This window comes from Melopsittacus undulatus, chromosome Z (assembly GCF_012275295.1).
Source record: "Melopsittacus undulatus isolate bMelUnd1 chromosome Z, bMelUnd1.mat.Z, whole genome shotgun sequence".
Lineage (NCBI taxonomy): Eukaryota > Metazoa > Chordata > Aves > Psittaciformes > Psittaculidae > Melopsittacus > Melopsittacus undulatus.
The window spans coordinates 40,285,851-40,312,991 of NC_047557.1; the positions used below are offsets into that span (position 1 = coordinate 40,285,851).

The window sequence follows — 27,141 nt, forward strand, 5'->3', positions numbered from 1 at the left end:
AAGCTGTCTTTCAAATGTACTGTTTCACCCTGCAACACCTAAGAGAAGCCATGTGGAGCTAGGGGCCACTCTTTGGCAAGAGAAAACCAGATCCATCCTGCTTGCCCACAGCCCGAAGAGCCATTTCCCCTTGCCCATGCTTGCACTAGTCCTGGACCTTCCCTGGGCTTTCTGGCCCTGTGTGGGTCCAGGCCTCTCTTTGCCAGTGACTTTTCAGCTCAGCACTCTCAGCTGCACCTCCAGCTCTGTACCCTCTCTCTGAGCACCCTGGTTTTGGTGCTCCCGAGGCAGGTGCCCCTGTCTGCCTAAGAGAAGGCAGCAGCAGCTCCAGAAGAGCTGGCATAAGACGCACACCTGGGAGCTGTTGAAAACCAGAGACATGAGACAGATGTTCTCGGTAAGAAGTGCCTTTGGCTTCTGGCCGGGGCTCAGCACAAGTGAAGGGACAGCTGGTGCATGGGGATGATGGCGCTCGTGCTGTTCCTGAGCAGGGAACCAGGGGCAAAGGCCCCAGTGAGCTTGGGTTCCCCGCAGGACCCTGAGCCCCACTGCCGGTCTCCTCCCAGCACTGCCTGGCTCTGCGTCCCACTCTTGCTGCACAGCCAGGATGCTCTAGGTGACAGTCCTCCCCCTCCTTCATCCTGCAGATGTTTGCAAATTGTCTCAAGCTCTCTGAGCAGGCAGGTATCATCCTCATGGCCATGAAGACCTTGGCAAACCCAGGGGTCTACAGCATCACCATGGCTGCCCACATGGTGGATGTCCTTATGTCAGACACTGACTTCTGGTCAGACCAGGTAAGCAGCCTATGGTGGCATGGCTGATGCACCAACCCACCAGGGACTATTCTTGTCCCGGCTCTGTGCCTGGCCAGTGCTGACACTATCTCAAGCTGGCATATCACACTGGGAATGGAAACAGCACCCAGGTGGTGATGGAGAAACAGCCATGCTTACCCTGCTGACATCACTCCCCACTGCCACCCAGGTGTCCCTTGCAGGTGCTGAACATCACCTGGGCCATCTACAGAAACTTGCCCTCCGTCAGCACAGAAATAGCCCACAACAGCCTGAAGATGGCCCTGCTGGTGTTGACACGCGAAAACCCCAAAAAGGTGGTGGCCAGCATGCTGCAGTGCTCCGCAACGTGCGGCAGGTATGGGGCCCAGCAGCCTTTGGGGCTCCTCTGCCACTGGGATGGGGGCCCAAAGACCTCCTGAGGGCCTTCAGCCCACCCATCCTCCAGAGTGTCCCTGCTAACAGAGCCCCGTGTCCCTGCAGTGACACAATGGCCATGTGGAAGACAATGCTCTCTGAGCCCAAAGCTGTAAGGAAGGTGCTGGGGGAGCTGCTCAGCACACTGATGAATCAGTCACTGTGCAAGGTCTCCACCGCCACCATGGACAACCCACGCATCCTGTCCTGGGCCGTGAGTTGCTTGATGAAGCCTTGCTGTTTCCCAGGGCTCCCCCTCCTCTTCCCTGCCCACCCAAGCCCTGACCTCCCCAGGGATGAGAGGACATCTCAGTTTCTTGGTGTCTTCTGCAGGCATGCAGGACGATACACAAGATCCTCAGCCAGTCCTTCTGCCCAAAGGAGGTGGAGGAGGTTTTCCCTAACCTTTTTCTTGCGCTGCTGTTGCAAGTGTCATTCACAACAGACCTGATGCAAAAGGAAGTGATCATTTGCTGGAAGGAGTACCAGCAGGATCAGCTCACTCCCACCAGATGCTCCATTTCTGTCCTCTCATCCCTGCTGGCCACCTGGAGGCAAGCTAGGGGTCCCTGTGGCAGCTGAGCATCTCTCCTTGTGCAGGTCAGTAGTATAGTCCATGAAAGTGTTGCTCTGCAACATGGGCTTTGAAAGCAAGGACCTGGCCATCGAGGAGCAGGGTGGTTGGGACAACCTGCTCCATGTCCAACACCACCTCAAGGGAGTGTGCATCATGGCCAGGTGAGTGCCCCTTCTCCCCACCCTTCAGGGGCCACGCACCCCACAGCACCCACTCCTTTGGGACTAATGGTGAGGGGGTCCCAGCAGCTCAGAGAAAGTGCTGCAGACTGGTGATGTCCAGACTGCTGCAGATCCCAGGGAGATGAGCCTGCCTGGCTCAGGCCTGACAGTGCCTCTTTCCCTCAGCCAGGGAGATGATGAAGACTCCAAGACGCCTGCACTGCATGCTGTTCCACCACCTGGCGAATCTCCTTGCTGTGGAGGACCCCATGTAGGAGATGGTTGTCATGGTCATGTTGACTGAGGTGAGCCTGACCCCAGTGCCCCAGGCTCCCACTGATGCTTGGCTGCCTCATGCCTAGCACTGGGCTGCAGGGGGAGCTGGAGTGGCGAGTGGGCTTTGGTTGGTACCGTGGAGAAGCAGGCAACCAACCAGTGCAGTGTGCTGTGTGTCATGGGGGCTGTCTGCAGTCCCTGCCACCTCTGTCTGAGCTCCTTCTTGCTCCAGCATCCTTGCCTTGAGTTGATCGTTGGAGCCAGCACTGCACCTCACCAGCTCCTCCTGTGTGTTTCAGATGCTGAAGTGCACCATCAGCAGTGATATTCTGGACTATGCTGTGGACATCTTCCCCATGTACCTGTAGATCCAGCACGTGGGGATGTCAAGACTGGAGCTCAAGACTCTCTATGGGCTATCCAAGAGGCCCAACATGGTGCGCAGGGGTCACTGGGGCAGCAATACAGGGTGCAGCGGTGCTGCTGGGTAACACGGTGGCTTCAGTGTTTCTGGGCATTGGGAGAAGTACCAGCTCTGTGCCTGCCCAGTCCAGTGCCCCATGGCTGTGCCCTCCAAGAAGAGAGGCAGTAGTGCTGTGGGGAAGGGGCTACCATTGCTGGCACATTCCGACTGGGGTGCTGGCAGGACAGACATCACCCTGCATGTGCTGTCTGCAAAACCAGGCTGTGAGGTGCTGAGCCCTGGGGTGAAATGCAGCTCTTGGAGCAGGGGCTGCAGCACCTCTGACAATTTTCCAGGCAGTGCCACGCATTCACCAGTCTGCCAGGGGCTCTGCTGGAGAAGGGGCAGCCAAGGGAATGGCGAGGAGCCTGTGCTGTCTGTCCTTCCCCTCTGTGCCCTGCTCTTCCCCTGGCCATGCTGGTTAGTCCAGTCTGCTGGATTCATGCTTGCCCTCATAACCTGTGTTGCCTGCTGAGAAGCCAGCGGGGAGGCTAGTGTTTGCAGCGAAGATTTTCACTCCCGCTGTTAGTCTCTGTGTTACAAAAATGAGATGGCATGTCTCACACAGGCAGGGAAAATCCTCACCCTGATGCCAGACATCATGGAACGCCTGGAGGATACTGATGACAGTGAGGACATCTCCTTGGCCATACTGGTGCTCAGCAACTTACTCCCAGTGCTGGAGGGAGAGACACTCAGCCTCAGCGCCCTTGCCATTGCTCCCAAGCTCCAGTTGCTCTTTGACAACATAAGGCTGGGGGAGAGACTTGTGCCCCTGCACTGGGCACCTCCATTCACACCTCCCACCCCACCCCCGTGCTCTGCAGGGGGATGCTTTGTCCCACTACCCCATCACTGCCCTCAGTGGCTCTGTACTGTCCCCCATCCCCTCCCTGCATGGAGTAAGCCTGGCTTGGCCTCTCTGCTGCAGGAGCTGGTGGTGGCAGGGGGGCAGCAGGGCTGCTGAGCCCCAGCCTGCCCTGGCAGCATCTGAGCCCACTCTGGGTCTCCTGCTGTGTCCCCCAGCCCTGCTTGGCAGACGTTCTGCATGCTGCAGCTTGCTTCCATTTGGAGCAGGCTGTTTTGGGAACATCCATCTCCACATCAGCCGCCATGCTCACCATGGGCTTGAGGCTGAGGTCCTTCTCCCACAGGAGTCAGATACCATGAGTCAGCTCTTGATCTGCTTATTTAAATATGTGATGGGGCTTGTGACAGGTGATGAAAAGAAGATGAAGAAGGAGGTGTGGAAGAGCCTGCTGCTGCTGGTCTTTCACCTGCATGACCAGAAAGAGAACGTGGCCAAGGTGGGATTCCCAACCAGATCAGTCCTTTGGGTAGGGCGCTGGTGACACTGGAGCCTTCAAACACGTGTCACCATGAGGCCTAGCTTGCTGAGGCCCTAGTGTTAGCGTAAGAACAGACACATAACCACTGGAATGGTTTTATTGCAGCGCTGGGAAACCAGAGGCACTCGCCCAAATCTGGCTTCGACCCCGTCACATCGCGCTCACAATTTATACATCAAAAGTTTCACAATCAATGCATATTAAGTCTAAATTGCTACCTTGACTAATACATATGCATCAGGTATTGCCTCATCAATCTATTGCAACATCAGCCTCTTCTGCGCTTGCGCAGCCCCCTCTGGTGGTCGTCCTGATGAAGTAAGGAGTCTTCCTCAGATGAAGTAAGAAGTCTTCCTCGTTTTGTCCTTTTTGACCTGTCTGTTCTTTGGACAGGCCCCAACCATTATGTGGATGTCAGCATTCTCTTGTTTTCACTTGGCTGCCTCTGGTCAGTCTGCATGTTCTGCTTGGATAAGGTTTTACAATACTTTCTTAAATCCACCCATGCCTGAATTACAACTAAGGTACAGAACAGCAAAGTTACAATTAAGGTACAAAACGATTAACTAAGGTACAGAACAGCAAAATCAAAGGCCTACTATTGATTTGAAAACTTTCAAATATAATTATTTTTAACATAAAATTTCACCCTTTTTCTAACACTAGGACCAGCCAGAGCCTCCCCTCACCCACTGTTGCCTTCCTCTTCCTGCCTCCTGGGTGAAGAGGGTGGTGGGTCCCTTTCCCACCCAGCTCCCTCCACACAGCCCCTGCCATGGGGCATGGGGCCCTGCAGCCCCAGAGACAAGGCTATTGCTCCACAGGAGCCTGCAGTCACCAAAGCCAAAAGCTTCCAGCCCCAAGGAGCTTCCAAGGAGTGAGAGTGGCTGGCCTTCTCCTCTGGTGCTGAGCCTGGTGGTAGCACCAGTGCCCAACTCGTGCATCTTCCCTGCATGGACCAGGACAGGCTCCGAGCCCTGCTAAGAAGGAGGACATAGGGTGCTGTGCCTCCAGGGCTGGTGGTGGCATCTCTTCTTCTTCCCAGTCCACTCAGAATGCCCTCTACTTCTTTGGCTGGCTCTTGAAGTGATGGGAATTGACAGAGCTGGTCCTGACTGTGGAACCATGGGAGAGCAGCGAGTGCCTGGTGAGCAGAGCCCCAGAGCTGCTGGGATCTGCACCGGGAGAGCCCTGCCCCATGCCCAGCAGGTAGGATGCAGGGCTGTGTGGCACAGCTGTATGCATGTTCCTGGAGCAGGCTGTGTTCCAGGCTGTCCTCATCCCCAGGGTCCCAAAGCGGACTCTGTCACCAGAGTGGCACCCCAGCAACAGTGGCAAGCCCTGTGCTCCCTCTGAACCTGAAGGCCAGCTGGGAATGTCCTGGTGGGGGGAAGAAGTGTGGCCCTGGATGGGGGGACACTCCAATGGGGAGGCAGCTCTGTGCCAACCCTAGACCCTTCTCTCTCCAGCTGGAGAGGAAGAGGAGAAAGACCAAGGACTTTCTGCACCAGAGTGAGGTCTAACTGCAGAGCCCACAGGAGATCCTGAGGCAGGACGCTGTCAAGTTCATCGATGAGCCATGAGTCCCAGGTCCCTCCCTCTGACAGGATCCCTGCATCCCAGCACAGGACCTGTGGAGCATCCCTTGGCCTCCTCTCAGCCACTCCTGCCTGCACGCGTTGGGCTGGCAGGAGGCTCATCCCCTCCTCGACACAGCACCCCAGGGTCAGCCTTCCCTGGGGAGCTGTGTGGCCAGACGGGCTGGGTGCTGGGGTCCCTGACATGTAGTTGGTTCCCCAACATACTGTGTCCCCCCAGGGTGCATCGGACAGTATGTGGATGGGCGTAGGGTGGCGGAGTACATCAAACAGGGTGAGTGAGGGCAGTGGTGAGAAGGAAGGACTCTGGCACAGAACCGCCCCACGTGAGGGGGACTCTGCTGCCAGTGCGTCTATGGGGAGAGCGTGTTTGTGGAGGGGTTGTTCCTGACCAGCAGCCTCCAGCTGAGCCACCTGCCCGCTGCTTCCCTCCTGGCCCTGGGCATCATGGAGTGTAATGTGCCCTGCCTGGAGGGGACACAGGGCTGCCACTTCACCTCTCCTGCTTTGTCCCCACAGTCCTTGAGGGCCCAAGAAAAGATGCCAGCCCCCTGGTCTCCTCCTTGGTGACTCAGACCATCCTCTTGCTCAAAGAAAGAAGGACGAGTTCAAGGCTTAGCCTACAGTGGCTGTACTCATTGCTGCTGAGATCATGGAGGAGGCGGCACTTGGGCCACAGCAGGGACTTGTGAAAACCTCGTGAAGTTCAAGAAAGCAAAATGCAAGGTCCTACACCTGGGTCACGGCAATCCCAGGCACAGCCACAGATTGGCTGGAGCACCCCCCATACAAAGACAGGCTGAGACAATTGGAGGTGGAGAAGAGAAGGCTGCATGGAGATTTCATAGCAGCCTTCTAGTGTCTGAGGGGGCCTACAAGGGCATCCAAGTCCCTGACTCTTCATCAGGGACTGTAGTGACAGGACAAGGGGCAATGGGTTTAAACTTGAACAGGGGAAGAGACCCACCCCCACCTCTCTCCAGCCTCCTTTCAGGTAATTGTAGAGAGAGAGAAGGTCCCCCCTGAGCTTTCCCTTCTCCAGACTAAAGCCCTGCCAAGCTCCCTCAGCTGTTCCTCATCACACTTTGTTCCAGGCGCTTCACCAGCTTTGCTGCCCTTCTCTGGGCCCACTCCAGCACCTCAGTGTGCTGGAGGTACAGTAGTGAGGGGCCCAGAACTGAATGCAGGATTCAAGGTGCAGCCTCACCTGTTCCTGGTACGGAGGGACTGTCACTGCCCTGACCCTGCTGGCCATGCTATTGCTAATAGAAGCCAGGATGCCATTGGCCTTCTTGTCTGCCTGGGCACACGCTGGATCATGTTCAGCCATCAATCAGCACCCCCATGTCCTTTTCCATGAGCAGCTTTCCAGCCACTCTTCCCCAGGCCTGGAGCTTTCCATGGGGTTGTTGTGATCCAAATGCAGGACCCGGTACTTTGCCTTGTTGAACCTCATACCACTGGCCACAGCCCATTGATTTAGCCTGTTCAGGTCCCTCTGCAGAACCTTCCTCTCCTCCAGCAGATCAACACTCTCACCCAAGTTGGTGTTGTCAGCAAACTGACTGAGGGTGCCCTCGATCCCCTCTTCCAGATCATCAGCGAAGATATTAAACAACACTGTCCCTAACACTGAGCCCTGGGATTCTGAGGGACACTACTAGTGACAGCTCACCAACTGGATGCAACACCATTTACCACCACTCTTCGGGCTCGGCCATCCATCTAGTTTCCAACCCAGTGAAGAACACCAAGCCATGAGCAGCCAGTGTTCCCAGGAGAACACTGTGGGAGGAGACACTGTCAAATGCTTTATTAAACTCCAAAGGGACAACATCTACAGTCTTTGCCTCATCAATCCGGCAGGTCACCTTGTTGTAGAAGGAGATCAGGTTGGTCAAGCAGGACCTGCCCTTGTCAGCCCATGCTGACTGTGCCTGATCCTGCTGTTTTCCTGCTTGTGTTGTGTGATCTCAGGATCATCTGTTCCGTGACCTTCCCCAGCACTAAGCTCAGGCTCACAGGCCTGGAGGTTCCGGTCCTCTGGGACCTGCCCACCAGACCAGGACTGCTGATAGATAATGGAGAGTGGCTTAGTGGCAGCTCCTCTGCCAGCTCCTTCAGCACTCTTGGATGCAGTCCATCTGGCCCTATAGACCTGTGTATGCCAAAGTCACTAACCATTCCTTTTTGAACTATGGGGACTTCAATCAGCTTCATATCTATGCCATCCAACTCAGGGAAATGAGTGCCCTGTTGTGACTGTTAATGGCTGGTGGGACTATTAAAGACTGAGGCAAAGGCAGCAGGAAGTACCTCAGCCTTTCTCTCATCCTCAGTCACTAGGTTTCCCCTGGTATCCAGTAGAGGATGGAGGTTCTCCTGGGCCGTCCTTTTATTGCTAATGTGTTTGAAGAAATACTTTTTATTATCTTTAATGACAGTGGCCATATTTAGTTCCAGCTTTGCCTTCGCCTTTCTAACTTTCTCCCTACATAACCTTACAATGTCCTTCTGATCTTCATGAGTGACAGTCACTTCTTCACAGGTATTAGATTCTCCTTTTCCCCTGAGCTCCAGCACTTTGTGTTCAGCCAGTCTAGTCTCTTCCCTGGTGGGTTGATTTTTGGCACATGGGGACCACTTGCTCCTGCTCCTTAAGGAGTACATTCTTGAACAGTGCCCAGTTTCCTGGACACCTTGTTTTTCAGTAATATTTCCCAAGGAATTCTGCCAACCTGCGTCCTAAACAGGCTAAAGTCAGCCCTCCGGAAGTCTAAGGTGGAGGTTTTGCTGACTTTCTTCATGACTTCTCCAAGGATTGAAAATTCAATAATTTTGTGATCACTTTGCCTAAGATGGCCTCTTACTATCACATCACCCACACATCCTTCTGTTTGTGAACAGCAATACCATATGGATGTCTCCCCTAACCAGCTTGGACTCCTGATCCCTGAGCCAGTTGCCCAAAGGCCCTGAAGTCCTTCTTGAGTCCCATCAGCCTTCTTGAAGACATTTCCTCATTGTCTACCTGAAAGACTAAGAAAGTATGGTAGTTGCAGGGCTGTACCAGATGAGAGTTTTCTGGTGATGTCCCTTACCTTGCCCCAGGGAGGCAGCAGGCTTCCCTGGGAGTCTGGTCAGGCAGGTATACAGAGCCCTCTGCTCCTCTTAGGGTGAAGTCACCAGCCGCTACTCTTTTTTTGATTAGTACAGCTGGTTATAAAAGGAGTTGTTCTCTGACTTTTCTGTGGGAACTCTTCTAACCTGTATAATCTTCCTCACTTTTGTGATCCTGAAGCGCCTGGGCCTTGTATCTATTGTAAAGGGGTACTTAGGAAGGTGACAATAGCTGGGGGGTAATAAGCCATCTACTCTGGGAAGTAACCCGTTTCCAATCTCCCTTGTCTCCTAGGTTCCTTCCATCTGCCCTATGGCAAGAATGTAGTGGATCCTGAGGTTCTTTTCTCACGTGTCTGACTTGCTTCCTCAGGAATGGTGGAGCGTGGGTCCACTAGTCAATCTCCTCCTCAGATTCCCTTAGGCTCCTTAGCCATTCCACCTCTTCCTGTAGCTCTGCCATGCAGAGCAGATCATCAACCTGCTTACTTCTTACACAGCTATATCACTGACAGGCTCTGGCACTGGACCCCTTCCCAGCTCAGGGTCACTTACCTTCCTGGGAGGGTGTGTTACTGGTCGATGCGGTGTCGTCCCTCCTGGCCCCTGTGAGTTGTTATGTCAGTAGTGCTGCTGGCTCCTGGGCAAGGCCTGATGACGACCTAGGGCTCCATTGGTGGTGCTGACCATTCAGGGTGGAGGCTCTTGGACTCTGTGTTTTCCTTTAGCTCTGGTGCTGAGTGCATCCTCTCTGGGGTTGCTCACTTCTGCAAAAATGTTCACCATGAATGTCTGCCTCTGTTTATCACATCAAAGCTTCCTGCAAAACACTCCCCAAGTCTTGGAATGATACAAGTATCTCTTGTAAATCTACAAGTATCATTAAGTTGTTTTTCTGTGCTAACAGAATGTTGTTAGGAGCTTTATTCCTGATTAATTTATCTCGTATAAATTCTCTCTTTACTTGCTACTTGATTTAAGCTAATATAACATTTTCACATTGCTTGTGATATCTTGACCGTTGGCATTTGGTGTTTTCTAGTTTTATTTTAATAATTTTTATTGTGTGGAACTTTTGGAAATGCAAACTCTGAAATAATAAATGGAAACATATATCTTAGATGAATTGTTTTGCCTACCAAAAATTTAAGTTTTTATGTCTTTAATATTCAATGTGGCTGTAGTGTTGTCACTGAACAGCCATTCTAGAATTCTGAAAGAGATGTGACTGTGTGGTAAAGTTAAAAGTAACCTTGCGGAGTGTCATGTGTCTGTAAAGCATCTGCTGCAGCTTTGCTATGAGTGGAAAGAGCCTCTCCAATCCTGCTTTACTTACTGAACACAAGGAGATAAATATCCTTTTGATATATCAGCTGTTTGCTGTCCAAAGGAGTATTTTCATTGTCTCACACAGTTTCAGATGGTGGTATTCTGCCTTATAATTCATACAGCAAGCAGAAGAAGGGATTTAATAAGTGCCTTAATGTTCTTATTAAAGTGAAATAATATAAAATTATTGTAAAATATTTAATGTAAAATCATGTCTTCAAAAAATTTATCAAAATCACATAAAGGACATCAGAACTGACCAAGATGTTGTTAGCATTTCAGTGGCTTTCTGCTTCGGCCCATAGTGCTGTGGAAATAATCTATTTGGTTACGTATTGCTGTTGCATGGGAGGCTAGTTTTACATGCCTTAGATATGTCCTTTGTGGTGGAATTAGTAGGGATCTGTTGACCTAGGCTTTTTGTATGTTACCTTCCATTAGTAAGGTTTGATTTACCCTCCAGGCTGGTATAAATTCATTAAACAATGGATGCTGCAGAGTAATGCAAAGACAGTTACAGAATACTGATTATTGGAGAGAGTGGAATTTGATTAGTATGAAAATAATGAAAGATCTGAAGCGAATACAGTTTAGGGAATTAGGCAATGAGTAACATTAGGTGCCTAACTAACATAATGTTCAACAATACTCTTTTGTATTAAGGGAAGGGGTCTAGCATGCCCCACTTGTGACTAGGTGTTTGCTGAGTCTTCAGGATGAGCATAATTGGGTTCTCCCTGATGCAAGGCACCCAAAGAACTCAACTGGTTTCAAAAGATGTAATGTCTAACCATAGTAACTTGCTAGTGCAGGTATGACAGAAGTAAATCTTATCATTTGATGAAAGAGTGTCTCTGACTTGCAGAATCTGCTGCAAGCTGCAGTGATGACTGGCTCTGGAAGCTGTCTTCTGTAATGCCCCAAAAAGAGTAAGCTAGTTGTCAAATTTCGGGTGCTTTAGTGAAGAACAGTATTGCACCTTTAAAAATGGGACTGCAGCCTCACAAGTGCTGAGTCAGGAATCAAATAAACTAGCTTTGGGCACTCACAGTTTTGGTCTGTATTGCCATTAGAAAAGTGAGATTTAAGGTACTGTATTGGGAATAATTTTCAGAGTTACAGAAGAATATCTGTCTAATTAAGTGGGGTACATTTTTTGCAGAACAGCTATAGTTTGTTAAAAAGGCAGTTTGCAAAACATTGCAAGCACACTGCTTTTAATAATATATTTTTTTTCCTTAATCATTGCTTTGCTTAAAGAATAGTTTACTGATAATGGCAGTGGCCTCTGTAATTAGTGATATCAAAATATAGACAGAAGAAAGAATCTGACCTATTCTTTCCTTTTCCTGTTGTCTTATGCTCCTCACTCCTGTGGTATTAACACATTCTCCCTGTAAAAGAAATTGATTCTTCACTCTCAGGCAGGTCATTATAAAAAGGGTTTTAAATCATTTGCTCTTCCCATTTCTGAAATATAGACTTCACTTTAATCTTCTCTGCATTACCAGCAATAAAAAGCCCATAATTTGTGAAAAATGAGCTTTTTCTTCAATATGTCCTCTGATAAGTAGCATTTCTACTCCTTGATCACTTTTCTCATGCCTGTTAACCTGCCAGACTAGCACTCAGTACATCATGAAGAGGCTGTATTCATCTCTGTTGCATAGCCACATGAAGATTAAAAACTGTGTTAGGGGCTCAGTTACTAATAAATTCCCTTTTTTGTAAAGTTCTCACTGACAGATCATTCACTGAGCAGATGCATGCAGCTTCAGGTTACTATGTCAGAGTGCAACATACCAACACTTTGTGGTGTATATTCACAGAGAATAGATGAATACTGACATTTTAGTATCATTTACTTAAATGCAGAAAGGAGGCATTTTCATATTCTGACAAAGTGCTTATTTGCTTAATAGAAAAGTTAACAAAAATCTACAAAAGTGACCAAAGGAAACAAAATAGAGGTGAACTTGGAAGCTGGAGGTGGTACTCATGAAAAATGTATGGAAGAAGACGTAAAACAAGGGTTGCACAGTATAAACCTGTCCTTGAGGTCTTCTTTGTTAATTGTGAAAATCAAATGGAAAGTAGTTACTATGGTGTGTTTGTCAAAGCACTGATCTGTCTGGTTAAAATGACAAGACCACTGGGATTGTGCTTGATCTGATATCCAGCATGGATTTCTGTAATATTTATACCGTTTTCCTCTTTCCTTTAAACAGTATTTTCTATGTTATGGGATAAATAGAGTTGGAGAAGATAAGGAAAATCCACAGAATGTGTATATGTGAAATTTATTGCAAAGATAATATTTTTAAATAAAGATGCATGTTAGTGCTATTAAACAGGTACATAGGTATCAACTTTGTGCTGTAGATCTTTCATAGAAAATAAGTTTTTTTCAAAAGTATTATGACTCAGATATAGGCTTTTCTGAATAAATTCTAATGTATGTAAAATTTCCAGACCTCATGTGTGCTGGGCTTTTATTTCTTGGTTGCTCTTTATAATTTGCTTTCTGTTTCATTGTAATTCTTGTGTCTCTGCTTTGCTTTTCTTGCTTCTTTTTGTCTATATAGTACATTTTAAGGTTTACATATATACAACTCTCCATCTGTTCTCTAATGATATGGTGCTGGGTTTAGATTTCTCATGGAACAGCATGGAAGTGCATGGTGAAACCTCTTTCTGTTCTATGAAAAAACATTTTCTGGCATTTATTTGTACTATGACAACCGAAAACATTTCCAGCCACGTGTCCTCCCGCAGAAAATCAACACTGTCTGTAAATCTTCCTCTCTTCAGTTAGTAAGAAAGAAAAGGCTGACTCTCAAAAGCAAAGTCCCATTCCAGTCTTGCTAATTCAAAATCTGAGCTGCTCTCTGAATCACTATGTACCTGTCCTGAACATCTAGTATATACTAAACATATTATGGAACAATTGTCCAGTGACAAATGAAGTCTGTGTATAGCCAGCAGAGCTTTGGAAACAGAGCAGCAATATTGGTATATATGATAAATTTGACATTCAGAAGACTACCAGATGTCTGGATTTCCCATGACATGTATTTTTCTTTCTGCATGGTAATTCTGTCTTGGGAGATTATAAGGAAGTTCTATTTTTTCTGAGTTTTCTACTATTCAGTATTACAGCTAGGCAACTATAAATCTGGAAAGTCTGAACATATCCACATTGTCTATATAGTAAAATCAAGTGTGCTCCAAAGTAATGATTTACTTTGTGTAGGTACAGTTTCCTATGGTTTGAATTTACTGCGGAAGCTTTAAATCGAAAATGTGCACATATTTTTGCCTGGAAAATCCTGGGCAAAAAGGGATTAGCTATAAATACTTGATAATGAATAAGACTGATTTCCTGGTTTTACCACAAAGACTTTCCCTACTTTTTTAGTTCACTACCTTTTCATTGGGTGAACTAATTTTCTGAATTAACAATTAGGTGATTTCTCACACTCCCTTTGCATATTTTTCTTCTTTCATTTGTGTTTTAGAGTTTCTAGCATGACCTTGGCATGTATTTATAGATATTTTAGGGTAAATTAGATATCTACTTCACCTTGAAAATCTGCTCCCATCTCTTTTGCTGATCAGCTCTCCTTTTGATCTTTCCATCTCCAAATTCCTTCTCCCTGATCACTATACCTTATCTTCAATGCCTCTGATTTTTCCTCCTCTTTTTCTACTTCATGAAGAAAAAGACACTGTTCAGACTCTTCTCTTCTTGATTTGTTCGATCACTCCTTTTCTGCTTCTTTACACTAGCACTGCAGTTTTTTCAGACCTGTCCTTTGCTTTAGTATCTACTGCTTCAAAATGTGCTATGACTTAGTTCTTTTCATCACCTAACATTATCTTACCCCTATGCCCAATTTCAGTCTTTGCCTTTATCTCTTTTCTCCAACAAAGCCTAGCAGTAAGTCTTCCTATGACTTCCTTTCTCACTAGTTGATAGTTGATGCATGTGGTCTAGAGAAGTAACCTGGCTCTAGAAAGAGAATATGTCTTGCAAAGGAATACTCCTGCATATGTCAGAAGAGCTAGAAGGGAAAAAATGGAACATGAATTTCACAATACACACCAAAAAAATGCAGATAATATATAAAATTATTTTTAATTAGAGATACATGAATTTCTCAGCACATTCTCTTTAACAGATTTTAATTACAGCCATTACTACCTCAATATGATATGCTCTCTGTTTTAAAGTTGGCACAGCTGGTCTGTTGGCTTTACTAGAAATCTCTCCCAAATCCTAAAGTTCAGCCTTGTTTCTTGGATGTTTGCATCAAAACAGATCTTCTCTTTCTTTAAACATTTACCATGTATACATATGAAGCAACAAGAAAACCATAATGAAACCATTCTGATAATGTCTTAGAGCTATTTCTCTTAGTCTTTTAACAATAATATTTACTTAGTGAAACTAAAATAACAGCAATTTTTTGCCTTAAAAAAACCCCACAAATACCCACAAATTCAAAGACTTTAGAAAAAATACAATATTCACTTTTGGGATACTTCAATTAACAATTTTTAATCCCACTAACATTTTTTTTACCTATTAAATATCCAAGAAGGCAATAGGTATTATTCACTGTTGTTTGTAAGAACCCTACTGTCACTGTTGGTTGGCCTGCAGAAGAGGTGTAGCCACTCTTTAAGAGGTTTTTAGTAGGAAGGGAGAAATGAGATGTTAATCTTTTGGCATGCCACTTGTTTTGCTGACATGAGCATGGCTAAAAAAGGGCTTTTGTTGACTGCAGTTGTTTGGAATATCTGCAGATTTCCAATAAGAGAGATGACAGTCTCCAAAATGCTTGATGTACACCTAGTAAACATTGCTTGTATGGTGGAAATGTAGTTCAAACTATTTTTAGTAAATATACCACCACCTGCAGCTATTTTTAGTAAATATACCACCACCTGCAGAAACTAGCATTGAGGGCTTTCACGTTCTGACTCAAAACTGAACTTAGATTTTAAAACTGAAACTAGGACTACGCATCCCTTTGTACTTATTAATAAAATCTTTATTGATTGAGAGTGCTGTTTTTTTTCTCTCTATATTCCCTTCTTCTCCCACATATTTTTTCATTCTTGCTTATAAGCTGCTGCAATAAAATTCAAAAGAAAAAATGGCTTATTTTCTACTTGATTTAAGCATCTTTAAGAAAGGTCTTTTGAAAGAAATATATAAACTGATTAATATACCCAATAGATCCCTGCATTTGTGGCACATTATTTTTTGTTCCATCTAATTTACAAATATTGTTTCCTCTTTTAAATGAATATTAGGGGAACAAGAGTGTTTGCTTATACTTTTTTTTTTATTTGCAATCTCCGTTATTACTACCTGTCAAAGATGAAATATTGGTACATTAAAGGTTATCTCTTCTTTTGTTTAAAGGTGACCTGCTATTTCTTTGTTGTTTCTTTTCTTCTTTTCTTCTTTAATAAGCTAATTGATGACTGTGTGGTAAATTTTTAACTCTGAGAGGAAATAGGAACATTCATAAAAGAGCTGAGGGGAGTAGCTTTAGAAAAGACACCTGTAACACTGCAGTGGAGCTGGGAGAGATCAGCGTCCAGAAGCCTCACCACAGAGCGACAAGAGCCACTGAGGATGGAGCCTCAAGTCCTCGACAGGACTTGCAAACACCTCAGCTACTGCGAGGAGGAGACTCCCTGGGGGCGGAGACAGGAGGAGTGGCACCAACTGTGAGTGCTTAAAAATCTACCCAGGGAGCGCGGCGACCAGGAGTGCGGCGAACAGAGCAGGCAAACAGAGCGGGTCGAGGCAGTTTGTGTGGCAGTTCACATGGGCAGGCGAGAGGGATGGTGAGCACTCACCGTACGACCAGGGTCTGGTCTGGGAGCTCTGCCCTGGCCTCCCCAGTGGTGGCCAGTGTAGGCACCCAGACAGAGCCGGTAAGTGGGGAGGTTGCGGTGCAGAGCTTGGAGTGTAGAGAGTGCCTGCACTGGTCTGGTGAGGGAAAGGTGCAGAATGGGCAGGGCTGCGCTCGCTGCTCCCTGATGGAGGTCCTCCTCCAGCAGGTGGCTGAGCTACAGGATGCTGTCAGTAAGCTGCAAGATGTCAGGGAAGCTGAGAGGAAGCAGGACTGGTTGCTTCAGGACCAAACAGCACAGGGGCCTCAAGATTCCCCTCTAACTCACTGAGGAGAGAAGGGGGCTGTTGATCGGGGAAGCTGGGAATTAGTAACAAAAAAAAAACAACCAAAGGAGGAAGAGAGCAATTAAAAGCAAGGGGCTTCCTCCTAAATCTGCTGTACCCACCCAGAACCGCTTTGCTGTCCTGCAGGGGGCTGATGAGGAAATGCACTTGCATCAGAAACAGTGGCTGGTGCACTGGTACAGAAGATCTCTACTGGTGCCGCCAGGAAAAAGCGGCGGTTGTAGTAGTAGGGGACTCTGCCTTGAAAGGGACAGAAGCACTCATCTGTCGGCCTGACCCAGTCGCAAGGGAGGTGTGTTGCCTGCTTGAGGCACGGATCAGGGATGTTGCGGAGAGGCTGCCTGCTCTAGTAAGTCCCACGGACTATTACCCGCTTCTAGTGATACATGTGAGTGCTAGGGATATAGATAGTAGTAGCCTGAGGAGTATAAAGAAGGACTACAGGGCTCTGGGAGAGGTGGTCAGGGGTTGTAGAGCTCAGATAGTCTTTTCGACAATTCTCCAAGACACAGGGGAGGACCTTCCAAAGGCAAGGAGGATTGGACAGGTTAATAAATGGTTAAAAGGGTGGTGTCATAGTCAAGGGTTTGGGTGTCTTGAACATGGGGCCCACATTTGTAGGCCAGGCCTACTGGGGGCTGGTGGAACTGCTCTGATAAAGAAAGGGAAGAGTGGCTTTGCTGGGAGGCTTGCCAGACTTGTCAAGGATGCTTTAAGCTAGTTGTGTTGGGGGAGGGGAGCATCACTCCATCCCAACACACCCAGTCAGTTGTCAGCACCTATAATAAATACTCTGAGCAATGTAGGGGTATTCTAGCCACTCCAGCCACTGAGCCGGCTTCATTTGGAGCTCGGATCAGATGCCTCTATAAAAATGTCCGTAGCATGGGGAATAAACAAGAGGAATTAGAGATGTGGGCACATCTACGGGACTATGATATAATAGGCATCACCAAAACATGGTGGGATGGCTCCTTTGACTGGAGTGTTGGAATGGAAGGTTATAGGCTTTTTAGAAAAGACAGGCCCGGTAGGAGGGGAGGGGGAGTTGCCCTTTATGTTAGGGATAGGCTGGAGAGTATGGAACTCTGTCTGGGGACAGGTGAGCAGTTAACAGAAAGTTTGTGGGTCAGGGTCTAGGGGAAATCAGTGATGGGACACATTACTGTGGGGATATGGTACAGACCGCCTGATCAAGAGGAACCTGTGGATGAAGAACTCTACAGACAAATAGGAAAAGCCTTGTGTGGAATAAAACTTCCTTCTGCAAGCAATAAAGGAGCCGATGAGGAGAGGTGCCCTGCTTGACCTCGTGCTCACCAACAGGGAAGGGCTCATTGGAAATGTGACTCTCCAGGGAAGTCTTGGATGCAGTGATCACAAAATGGTGAAATCTGAGGTCCTCAAGACAGTGAGAAGAGCGTGCAGTAAGCTCACTGCCCTGGACTTCAAGAGAGCAGACTTTGGGCTCTTCAGGAACCTGCTTAGCAAGGTTCCATGGGATATAGCCCTAGAGGGCAAGGGGGCCCAAGACTCTTGGTTAACATTCAAGGATCACCTGCTACAAGCTCAGGAGTGTTGCATCCCGACTAGAAGGAAGTGCAGCAGGAGGGCCAGGAGACCTCCTTGGATGGATAAGGAGCTGCTGAGAAAAATTCACAGGAACAAAGAGGCTTATAAAAGGTGGAAGCAAGGACAGGTGGCCTGGGATAAATACAGCGATGTTGTCAGGGTAGTTAGGGACCAAGTTAGGAAAGCTAAGGCCCAATTGGAGCTAAACTTGGCAAGGGATGTTAAAGATAACAGGAAGGGATTTTATAGGTATGTAGCGGCTAAAAAACAGACTAAGGACAATGTAGGCCCCCTCCAGAAACATTCGGGAGAACTGGCTGCACAGGACTTGGAGAAGGCTGAGGTTCTGAATGGCTTCTTTGCCTCGGTCTTCACTGGCAAAGGCTCTGACCGCAGCACCTGAGTCTTGGAAGACGGACACAGGGACTGTGAAGACTTAGACCTTGGGCCCACTGTAGGAGAGGATCTGGTTCGAGACCATCTTAAGAACCTGAATGTACACAAGTCCATGGGACCTGATGAAATCCATCCGTGGGTCCTGAAAGAGGCTGGCAAATGAAGTTGCAAAGCCACTGGCCATCACATTTGAAAAATCATGGCAGACAGGTGAAATTCCTGATGACTGGAAAAAGGGAAATATAACCCCCATTTTCAAGAAGGGGAAAACGGATGACCCGGGGAATTACAGACCAGTCAGTCTCACCTCTGTGCCTGGCAAAATCTGGGAGCAGATTCTCCTGGAAGGCATGCTAGGGCACATGAAAAACAACAAGGTGCTTGGTGACAGCCAGCATGGCTTTACTAGGGGGAAATCCTGCCTGACCAATTTGGTGGCCTTCTATGACGGGGCTACAGAAGTCATGGACAGGGGTGGAGCAGTTGACGTCATCTACCTGGACTTGTGCAAAGCATTCGACACTGTCCCACATGACATCCTTGTCTCTAAATTGGAGTGTCATCAATTTGATAGGTGGACCACTTGGTGGATAAAGAACTGGCTGGATGGTCGCACTTAAAGAGTTGTGGTCAATGGTTCAGTGTCTGGTTGGAGATCAGTAACGAGTGGTGTCCCTCAGAGATCGGTGTTGGGACCGGTCTTGTTTGATATCTTTTTCGCTGACATGGACAATGGAATTGAGTGTGCCCTCAGCAAGTTTGCCAATGACACCAAGCTGTGTGGTTCAGTTGATATGCTAGAGGGAAGGAATGCCATTCAGAGGGACCTTGACTCACTTGTGAGGTGGGCTGATGCCAACCTCATGAAGTTTAACCGTGACAAGTGCAAGGTCCTACACCTGGGTGGGAGCAATCCCAGGCACAGCTACAGGTTGGGCAAAAAGGAAATTCATGGTAGTCCTGTGGAGAAGGACTTGGGGGTGTTAGGTTGAAACTTAAACAGCAGAGGTTTAGACTGGATATAAGGAAGAAATTCTTTCGTTTTAGGGTAGTGAGGTACTGGAATGGGCTGCCCAGGGAGGTAGTGAATGCTCCATCCCTTGCAGTGTTCAAGACCGGGTTGGATGAAGCCTTGGGTGATATGGTTTAATGTGAGGTGTCCCTGCCCATGGCAGGGGGGTTGGAACTAGATGATTTTGAGGTCCTTTCCAATCCTAACTATTCTATGATTCTATGAAAAGAGGCAAGCTCAGTCATCCTTGATCATCCTTGGGACTTTATATGAGTTTATGCTTTGGGACTGTTCTGTGTTGGATGGGTGCAGCAGAGATGAACTTGAATGGGACTCTTTTGAATGTCTGTTTGTGTTTATTTTAGTACTAAAGAGGGTTTTGATCAAGCCTACCTAGTCTTCTGCTGTATTTTCTGAACTTACTTCTTTGAATACACATTATTGCAAATTTGCCGCTGTTACCAAATACATTGTGCCAACATTTTTTTTCTGAGTCCTACTGAGCAGTTGCCTTGTTTTTCTAATCCTAAAAATAGTAGATAATGCGGTGTCGTGGTTTAAACCCAAATCGCACAGCTCGTAGACTCCCTCTTCCCCTTGCTCCCCAACTCCCGGAGAGTTAGGAAGGAGAATCCAAAGAATGTAGCTCCCACAGGTTGAGATAAGAACAGTTTAATAACTAAGGTATAACATAAATCACTACTGCTACTACTACTAATGATTAAGGAAATAACAAGTGAAGAGAATACAACACCTCACCAGCCACTGACCCATAACTCACCCCACCCTGCCTGACCGAGCACCGACCGATACCTCCTCCATCCCCCAGAGCTCCAGCCCTTCCAGGTCTCTCCCGGTTACATCCTGGGCATGATGTGCTATGGTATGGAATACCTCTTTGGCTAGCCTGGGTCAGGTGTCCTGTCTCTCCTTCCTCCTGGCCTCCCCTCCTCCCTTTCAGAGCATGAGGCTCAGAAATTTCTTGGACAAACCAAACATTTGAGCAGTAACTCAAAACATACTTGCTATCAGCAACATTCCCAGTCCAAAAGTCAAAACACTGTGCGGCACCAGGTACGAAGAAGGAGAAAAAATGACTGCTACAGCTGAACCCAGGACATGCAGATGTTTATCTTCCTGACCGTACATGATTGTTCCCAGCATCATACCCATGAACTTTAATCTTGTTTTGAGTGTCAGGATATTATTCCTTGTATTCATTTGGTGATAAGTGGTGTTCCTCAGGATTTGGTGTTGGGAGCAGAACTGTTCAGCATCTTTGCTGGTGACATGGACAATGGGATCAAGTGCACCCTCAGCAAGATTCCTGATCGCACCAAGCTGTGTGGTGCATTTGGCATGCTGGAGGGAAGGGATGTCATTCAGAGGTACCTGGACAGGTTTGAGAGGTGGGCCTGTGCCAGCTTCATGAAGTTCAATAAGGCTAAGTGCAAGGTCCTACACCTGGGTGGGGCAATCCCAGGCACAGCTACAGGTTGAGCAGAGAAGAGATTCAGAGCAGCCCTGTGCAGAAGAACTTGGGGATGTTGGTCAATGAGAAAATGGATATGAACCAGCTTCAGTGTGTGCTCGCAACCCAGAAAGCCAACCATATCCTGGGCTGCATCAAAAGGAGTGTGACCAGCAGGTTGAAGGAGGGGAATATCTGCCTCTGCTATCATGAGACCTCACCTGCATTACTGCATCCAGCTCTGGGGGCAACAACAGAAGAAGGACATGGACCTGTTGGAGTGAGTAGAAGGCCACAAAGAAGATCCAAGGTCTGGAGCATCTCTCTTATGAAGACTTATGGAGACCTTAGAGCAGCCTTCCAGTACCTAAAGGGGACCTGATCTACGAGAAATCTGGAGAGGCACTTTTAACAAGTGCATGTAGTGACAGAACAAGGGGGAACGGCTTTAAGCTGATAGAGGGGAGATTTAGGTTAGACATTAGGAAGAAATTCTTCACTATGAGAGTGGCGAGACACTGGCACAGATTGCCCAGAGAAGTTGTGGCTGTCCCATCCCTGGGGGTGTTTGGATCGGGCTTTGAGCAACCTGGTCTAGTGAAAGCTGTCCCTGCCTGTGGCAGGAGGGTTGCAACAAGATGGTCTTTAATGTCTTTTCCAACCCAGACCAATTTATGATTCTGTGATTACAATTTTCCTTAAATCAGTTATCTTCTCCCCTGTACCACCTTAAACTTTTATTTTCCCTTGCTTACCCATGTCAGTGTTCAAATGAGAGTTGCAACAATTCATACAAAATTGCATGTGATTTTGTTTGGTTGAGTGTTACCTTCATCACTAAGAAAGCTCGGTATTCTATGATATTTAACTGTTCAGTTGTTCTGTGTCCGTATTACAGGGCTCCTCCCTTTCACACCAGTATTAATCGAAGGTGTTGGTATTGGTAATTCCACAGTCAGCATAAATATAATGCTTTCAGCATCCTTTCTGAATTCTTGATCAGGTTTTTAGCTAATATGTCAACCTAAACTCCACAGAAATCAATAGTCACCTGTATCACCATGGATGAGGCCCAAGGTGTTATGTGATTTAAAGCATGTTATTTTATTCTGCAAAAATGATTTTATGTGCTATTGATTTTAGAATTATACGGCTGTTTAGTTTCCTTTTCTTTTTGGTACTTCTTTTCAAGAGCAATGTTCAAGGATGTCATGAACACCCCAGATCTTGGGGGCAAGCCATAGCTTATGATGTACTTGTGCCAGTAACAGCATCTGCTGCTTGCTATTTTCTTTGGACTCAGCTTTGAGCCGGCAGGAATTTACACATCATGATCTCTTTAGATATTGGCTTCTGAAAATAACGCCCCTTGGGTTTTGAATAAGGGGCCTTTTAAACATGTGTTTATGTTCTGCGCTGTGATAGTTTTCTTTTGAAATGTGGGTTTCCTACATTTGAACAGGGTTTAATTCTGATATGAGCCATTGTTCAGTTCTCTCTGCATTGAAGTTTTACATCAGCAGAGCTCCAGTGCCTTCAGCAGAGGCATTACTACTCTTGTATGGCAAATGAGGACACGCAAGTCTTTCTATTTATTTATGTGCGAGCAAGCAAACATTTCACCTGTCTGGTTGTGTAGACCTGTGCAGATAAATTGGAACCACTGAACCCATGCTGATTTACAACAGTGTTAAGCATATGGCTAAGCCTGAGGATGAGAAATAAAAACTCTGTGTTGCAGAGGTTTGCAATCCACAAAACATATACTCCAACCTGTGTAATATGGCCTGTATTCACCAGGTTATCACCTGGCAGTAAACTGGAGTCCAGAAGCTTCTGTTAGTTCAAAGGTAATTATTTTCAGTTTAAGGACACATAAACCTTCTCGACTCCTTCAAGAAACAGAACCCACCGTGAAGTAAACAAAGTAAGGGAAAAAGTATAAGTTGAAACAGAAGCTGTGCAGGGAATAATAATAGCAAAAAACTGGTACTGCTATGGTTTACACCTTGTCACTGATTTTCAGAAACATAGATGGAGTGATGGAGGTTATGCAAAAATTTCTTTGGGCTGTTCAAAAGAAACAGCAGAAATTCACGTGCATCTGTGCATGCTAAGCACAAACTTGTCAGTCTTATCACTCTGTATTCTGAAAAAGTCATTAGGATAAATGGACTAAATTCTCTGCATATCTCACTTCATTAATTAGACATGTTGCTTACACCAGGATGCCTCTTCCCTTACTTTCATGTTTTTCTTGTTTTCAGGCTTCCTCATGCTGGATTACATTTCAGACTCATGACAGACTTCTATCAAACTGTGATATAAGAGTCAGTATCAAGCTGTCTATTGCCTAGGTATATTTGTGTATCTTTTACAAAAGCAACTGAAAAATGGGTAAAATGGTTTTGGGAAAAAAAAAATAGGCGAAACAAATGAATAAGATTAGTATGCTTCTGCAGTCAGTCGCTTAGCCATGGAAGGTTGAGTGGAAAAAAAGAAAAGCTTTGCTGTCTTTGATTCATACCTTATGAGATGTTTCTTTAATGCTTGGACTTTTGTGTAGCCAAAGCAATGCTCATTGATCAGTCTGTGGTTTAACACAAATGCATCAGGGTGAACACTGAAGAAGGTTAAATGACAGCATGCCCTGACTTAGAAACTACAGGGCTGATGAATGTCTCAGAAACCTGTCTGAAAGGAAATCTTTTTCAATAGACCCTGAAAATAACAAAAACGAAGTGAGCAAATTTTGGTTTAATGGTACATTTAACTAATTCTGAATTACTGTGGAAGTCTTTGGAAGTGTTTCCTGTAGCAGCATTAATACCAAATGAATTCATTGAGATCAGTATTATTGCAGTGAATAACAGCAAAGAAATTAATATAATTATAAGGGTATAAAAGTGTTAGCAAAATAATTTATATGTGTAATTCTTCATTGCTAAACTTCTATTTGTTCCCTCTTGCATTAAGATCTCCCTGCTTTCTCATGCTCTTACTGTTGAGGTAGAGTTTGTAATTCTGATGATTCACATGCAAGGAACAGTATTGTAATTCCTGTAGTTTTTGCTCATTCATACCTCTCTGTGTGGATATCTCCAGACTTTCAAGGTAGTATTAGAGATATCCTTGTAAATCTTAGGGGACTGATTAACTATCAGTGATTTTATGGAGTTTTACAGAGGAGAGAGACTGTAAAACTTGCCCAGGGTTGAATTTGAATATGTAAATAATGGTTTCAGCCCAGTAGTCTTTTTTTCTGTCTCACTGCTCCACTCACTTATGCTGACATGACTCTAGAGTAACTTATCTAAGGTCAGGGGAATTACATCAATGTAAAATTAGGGTAAATGAGAGGAGAATCAGGTCTCCATGTGTATTTATCCTAGGAGAGCTCTTATTATTTGATGATCAAGTCAGAAAGGTGGGGAATAGTTTTCTCTATTATGTAAACAATGCAATTAGAAATCGAACTAAATTTGTTCCGACTTTTCCAGTCGGATTCCTTCTGATATAATGTGAATGAATCAGATAAAGAGGGTTCCTCTGCCTATCTGATTATTCAATTCATATTTGTAAATTTAAAGGAAAGGTGGAGCAGAAGGCTTTTGGAGTCTGATGGAGAATCCTTATCTGATAAAACAAGGAAAGTAATTTGACATAGATAAATTGAAAATATTTGAAACGTGATAGGATTAGTTCAGCTTTGCCTTCCTAAGTATTTAATTTAAATTTAGCAGAGAAGCTAGCCAGCAGTTTTGTTTGAAGAGCTTGCTGGTTTTAGAATGAAAATTTGAGGTATCTCTGTGAGTGTGGGGGGAAACATTAAGGAAATTTGCTCTTCCAAACTCTTCAATTAGAAGTCCCTTCATGAGCAGGCTTTCTTTCTAGGAACTGGGTATTAGTGTTTAGGTGAAGTCACTGAAAAAAAAAAAAAAAGAGAGTGGATTCCTGAATTTATTGGTATAGTATGGCCCAGTATGAAATATAAAAGCAAGTGGAAATATTTTATCTTTGTTTCTTGATGACACCTGTTCTGCTGTGAGCCTGACCTGTGATGGCTGAATGTGTGCTATTATGTGTGGGAAGAGACTCCTTCAGTTCTCGGGCAACTGTGCAGAAATGCCTGGCACATGCTCCATGACAGCAAATATCACAAAGAACTTGCTTTTTGCTACTGTACTGGTAGATTTTGTAACTGCAAATTGCAGGAGGACTATCTTGGGTCCCAGATTTCCCTGAATGCTGAGGAATGTCTTTTAAATTTCCATTCAGGTGCAATAATGAGGAATGCATAATATTTCTAACTTTAAAGCCCTGTCACAGGAACCAGTTTTATCTTCAGAGTGTAGCTTCAGAGTCTGGGTGGCGACTTGAGGTCCCTTCCAGCCCTTGGGATTCTGTGATTCTGTAACTTCACTGAAACCAGTTTACCTGTTTCGGTGTTTCTCATGAGCCTTTCTTAATCAGAAGGAAAACCTGGCCATAAATCAGCGCTGAGAGGCTTTTGATTTAAAAAAAAAAAAAAAGTTAAACAAAATCCCCATGGTTTTCATATAGAAGCCTTTGTCACTTCTTATCCTCATTTTTAGCTTTACAGGTAATTGGTGCCTGGCAGCTCATTCCTGCTGTATTTCTTTGGCTTGGCTTTGTGTTAATTACCTAAATTTATTCATTTAGAGGCATCACTGCATGTGGTTTGGCAGGAACATGTTTTCCTAAAGGGACTTCCGTGTATGCTTTTCTGCCTGCACTGGAAGCTGCATTTACTGTGCTTCAAAATGTTATTATTTGCTTTACTTAGTCAGATAAACAAATATTATGATAATGAAAAGTCCACGAACAAATGGTGACAACAGCAGAGCACTAAACATAGGAATTAATTAACAAGAACAGTCAGCTATCCCAGATGTCTGATGTAATTTTGAAGAGGGAACTTGAAATATTGAAGATGTTCAAAGCAGCACTTAGGAGGGTGAAAAACGATAGTGCACTTTAACATCTAAATTACAAATGTGGTCTCTGTATCTTATCTACGGCCTTATAACGAATGATACCAAGAATTGCATGCTTTTAGCTCATCAGCTGCAATAAAAGACGGCTTGTTTTCTGCCTATATGCTTCTTCCCAGTTTTGGACTTTTTTGTCAGGATGGGCCAGGAGCCAAAGGATGGAGGAAGGATTCTCCTCATTGTCAGTAGTTCAGACATCTGCATGTTGCACCAATTTCTAGTGTTTCTGCTTGTTTAGAAAAGCTGATCCAGAGCTCACTAAAGTCTCATGCTGAACCAGAAATGTTTCCATTATGCATGTGTTTTCCCCATTTCTTTTATCACAGCCTTTTCTGTGCTACATGATTGCTGTATGCATCTGGTCTTACTCTTTGCTGAGAAGTTCAAGAACCTGTTTGAATGTCAGTTAAAGAATGAAGTCCTACTGGGTCTGCTAGGGCCCAGGTATCTGGAACTATGATTTACCTCTTATACATCCTGATCCATGCAATAGTGTTATTTTATTTGATTGTAAGTGGCAAGTAAAGTTGCTTAGAGACTTCAGTTAAGTTTGAACAACTTAAATTGGTACACAACATCATTTAAGCCAGTAGACCAGTGCTGGTAGAAAACCTCTGTAAACATCTCAGCAGCAAACCTTGGCAGGAGCAGTCTCTAAGTCTTCCTCGTGGTTTAACTTTCTCCTGAAGAAAGGCCACAAACTAGATTTCCCACTGCAGACTTCAGCATAACCATATGCAGTTGAATTACAGCTAGCAAAGGTATACTCAGGTATTCTGCGAAGTGGGGAAGAGATGCTTGTATTTTTCCATCTTTCACTGCTATTAGGTCAAGGCAAGCTGCAATTTGCTCCTAAAAATCCCGCTGTGCTCAGAGATGCTCTGTCCACCTCAGGTATGACCCCTGGAATCAAAAAAAAAAAAAAAAAGTTACCTGCTTCTCTTAAGCAGATGACATCATGAAGAAGAGGCTGGTTCTGAATCCAGATAAAAATAGATGTGAGGTTTGACTGCGCTGGAAACAAGAATTGGCCCTGTGAGCTGAACCTGATTTGCAAAATGAGGAAATACTCACTAAATCAGAGCAGCAGCATATTTTGAAATTAAGATCATAGTGAAAATGAATTCTGTGTACTCAGGTTATTTAACTAACTAGGTGGATACAAGAAATTGTACCTCCCATGACCAACACAAGCTGCCTTTTTAGCTCGGTACAATAAGAAGGGAATCTGAGCTGCTGGATATATTAACGATGTTGATATTTTATACTCAATAAAAGGTTCCCAGAATTGCAAATATTTAAAGTGTGTGTATGTTCTTGTATAATCATTTTTCCATTATGACATCATCTCCATTTAGGATTCTCTCT

The 27,141-nt window shown here is 45.5% G+C and overlaps 1 protein-coding gene across 1 annotated transcript in view; it reads left to right on the forward strand.

The window, feature by feature from the left end:
* The first annotated feature begins 465 nt into the window (after positions 1-465).
* LOC115947421 (uncharacterized) overlaps positions 466-27,141 on the forward strand; it is a 146,116-nt gene continuing 119,440 nt past the window's right edge. Inside the window, exons 1-10 of the mRNA XM_034073091.1 lie at positions 466-513; positions 648-797; positions 1,001-1,155; positions 1,281-1,428; positions 1,548-1,739; positions 1,828-1,952; positions 2,139-2,223; positions 2,597-2,665; positions 3,260-3,320; positions 3,910-3,998. Coding sequence (XP_033928982.1) covers positions 466-513; positions 648-797; positions 1,001-1,155; positions 1,281-1,428; positions 1,548-1,739; positions 1,828-1,952; positions 2,139-2,223; positions 2,597-2,665; positions 3,260-3,320; positions 3,910-3,998 — 1,122 coding nt within the window. The remainder of the gene's footprint in view (positions 514-647; positions 798-1,000; positions 1,156-1,280; positions 1,429-1,547; positions 1,740-1,827; positions 1,953-2,138; positions 2,224-2,596; positions 2,666-3,259; positions 3,321-3,909; positions 3,999-27,141) is intronic.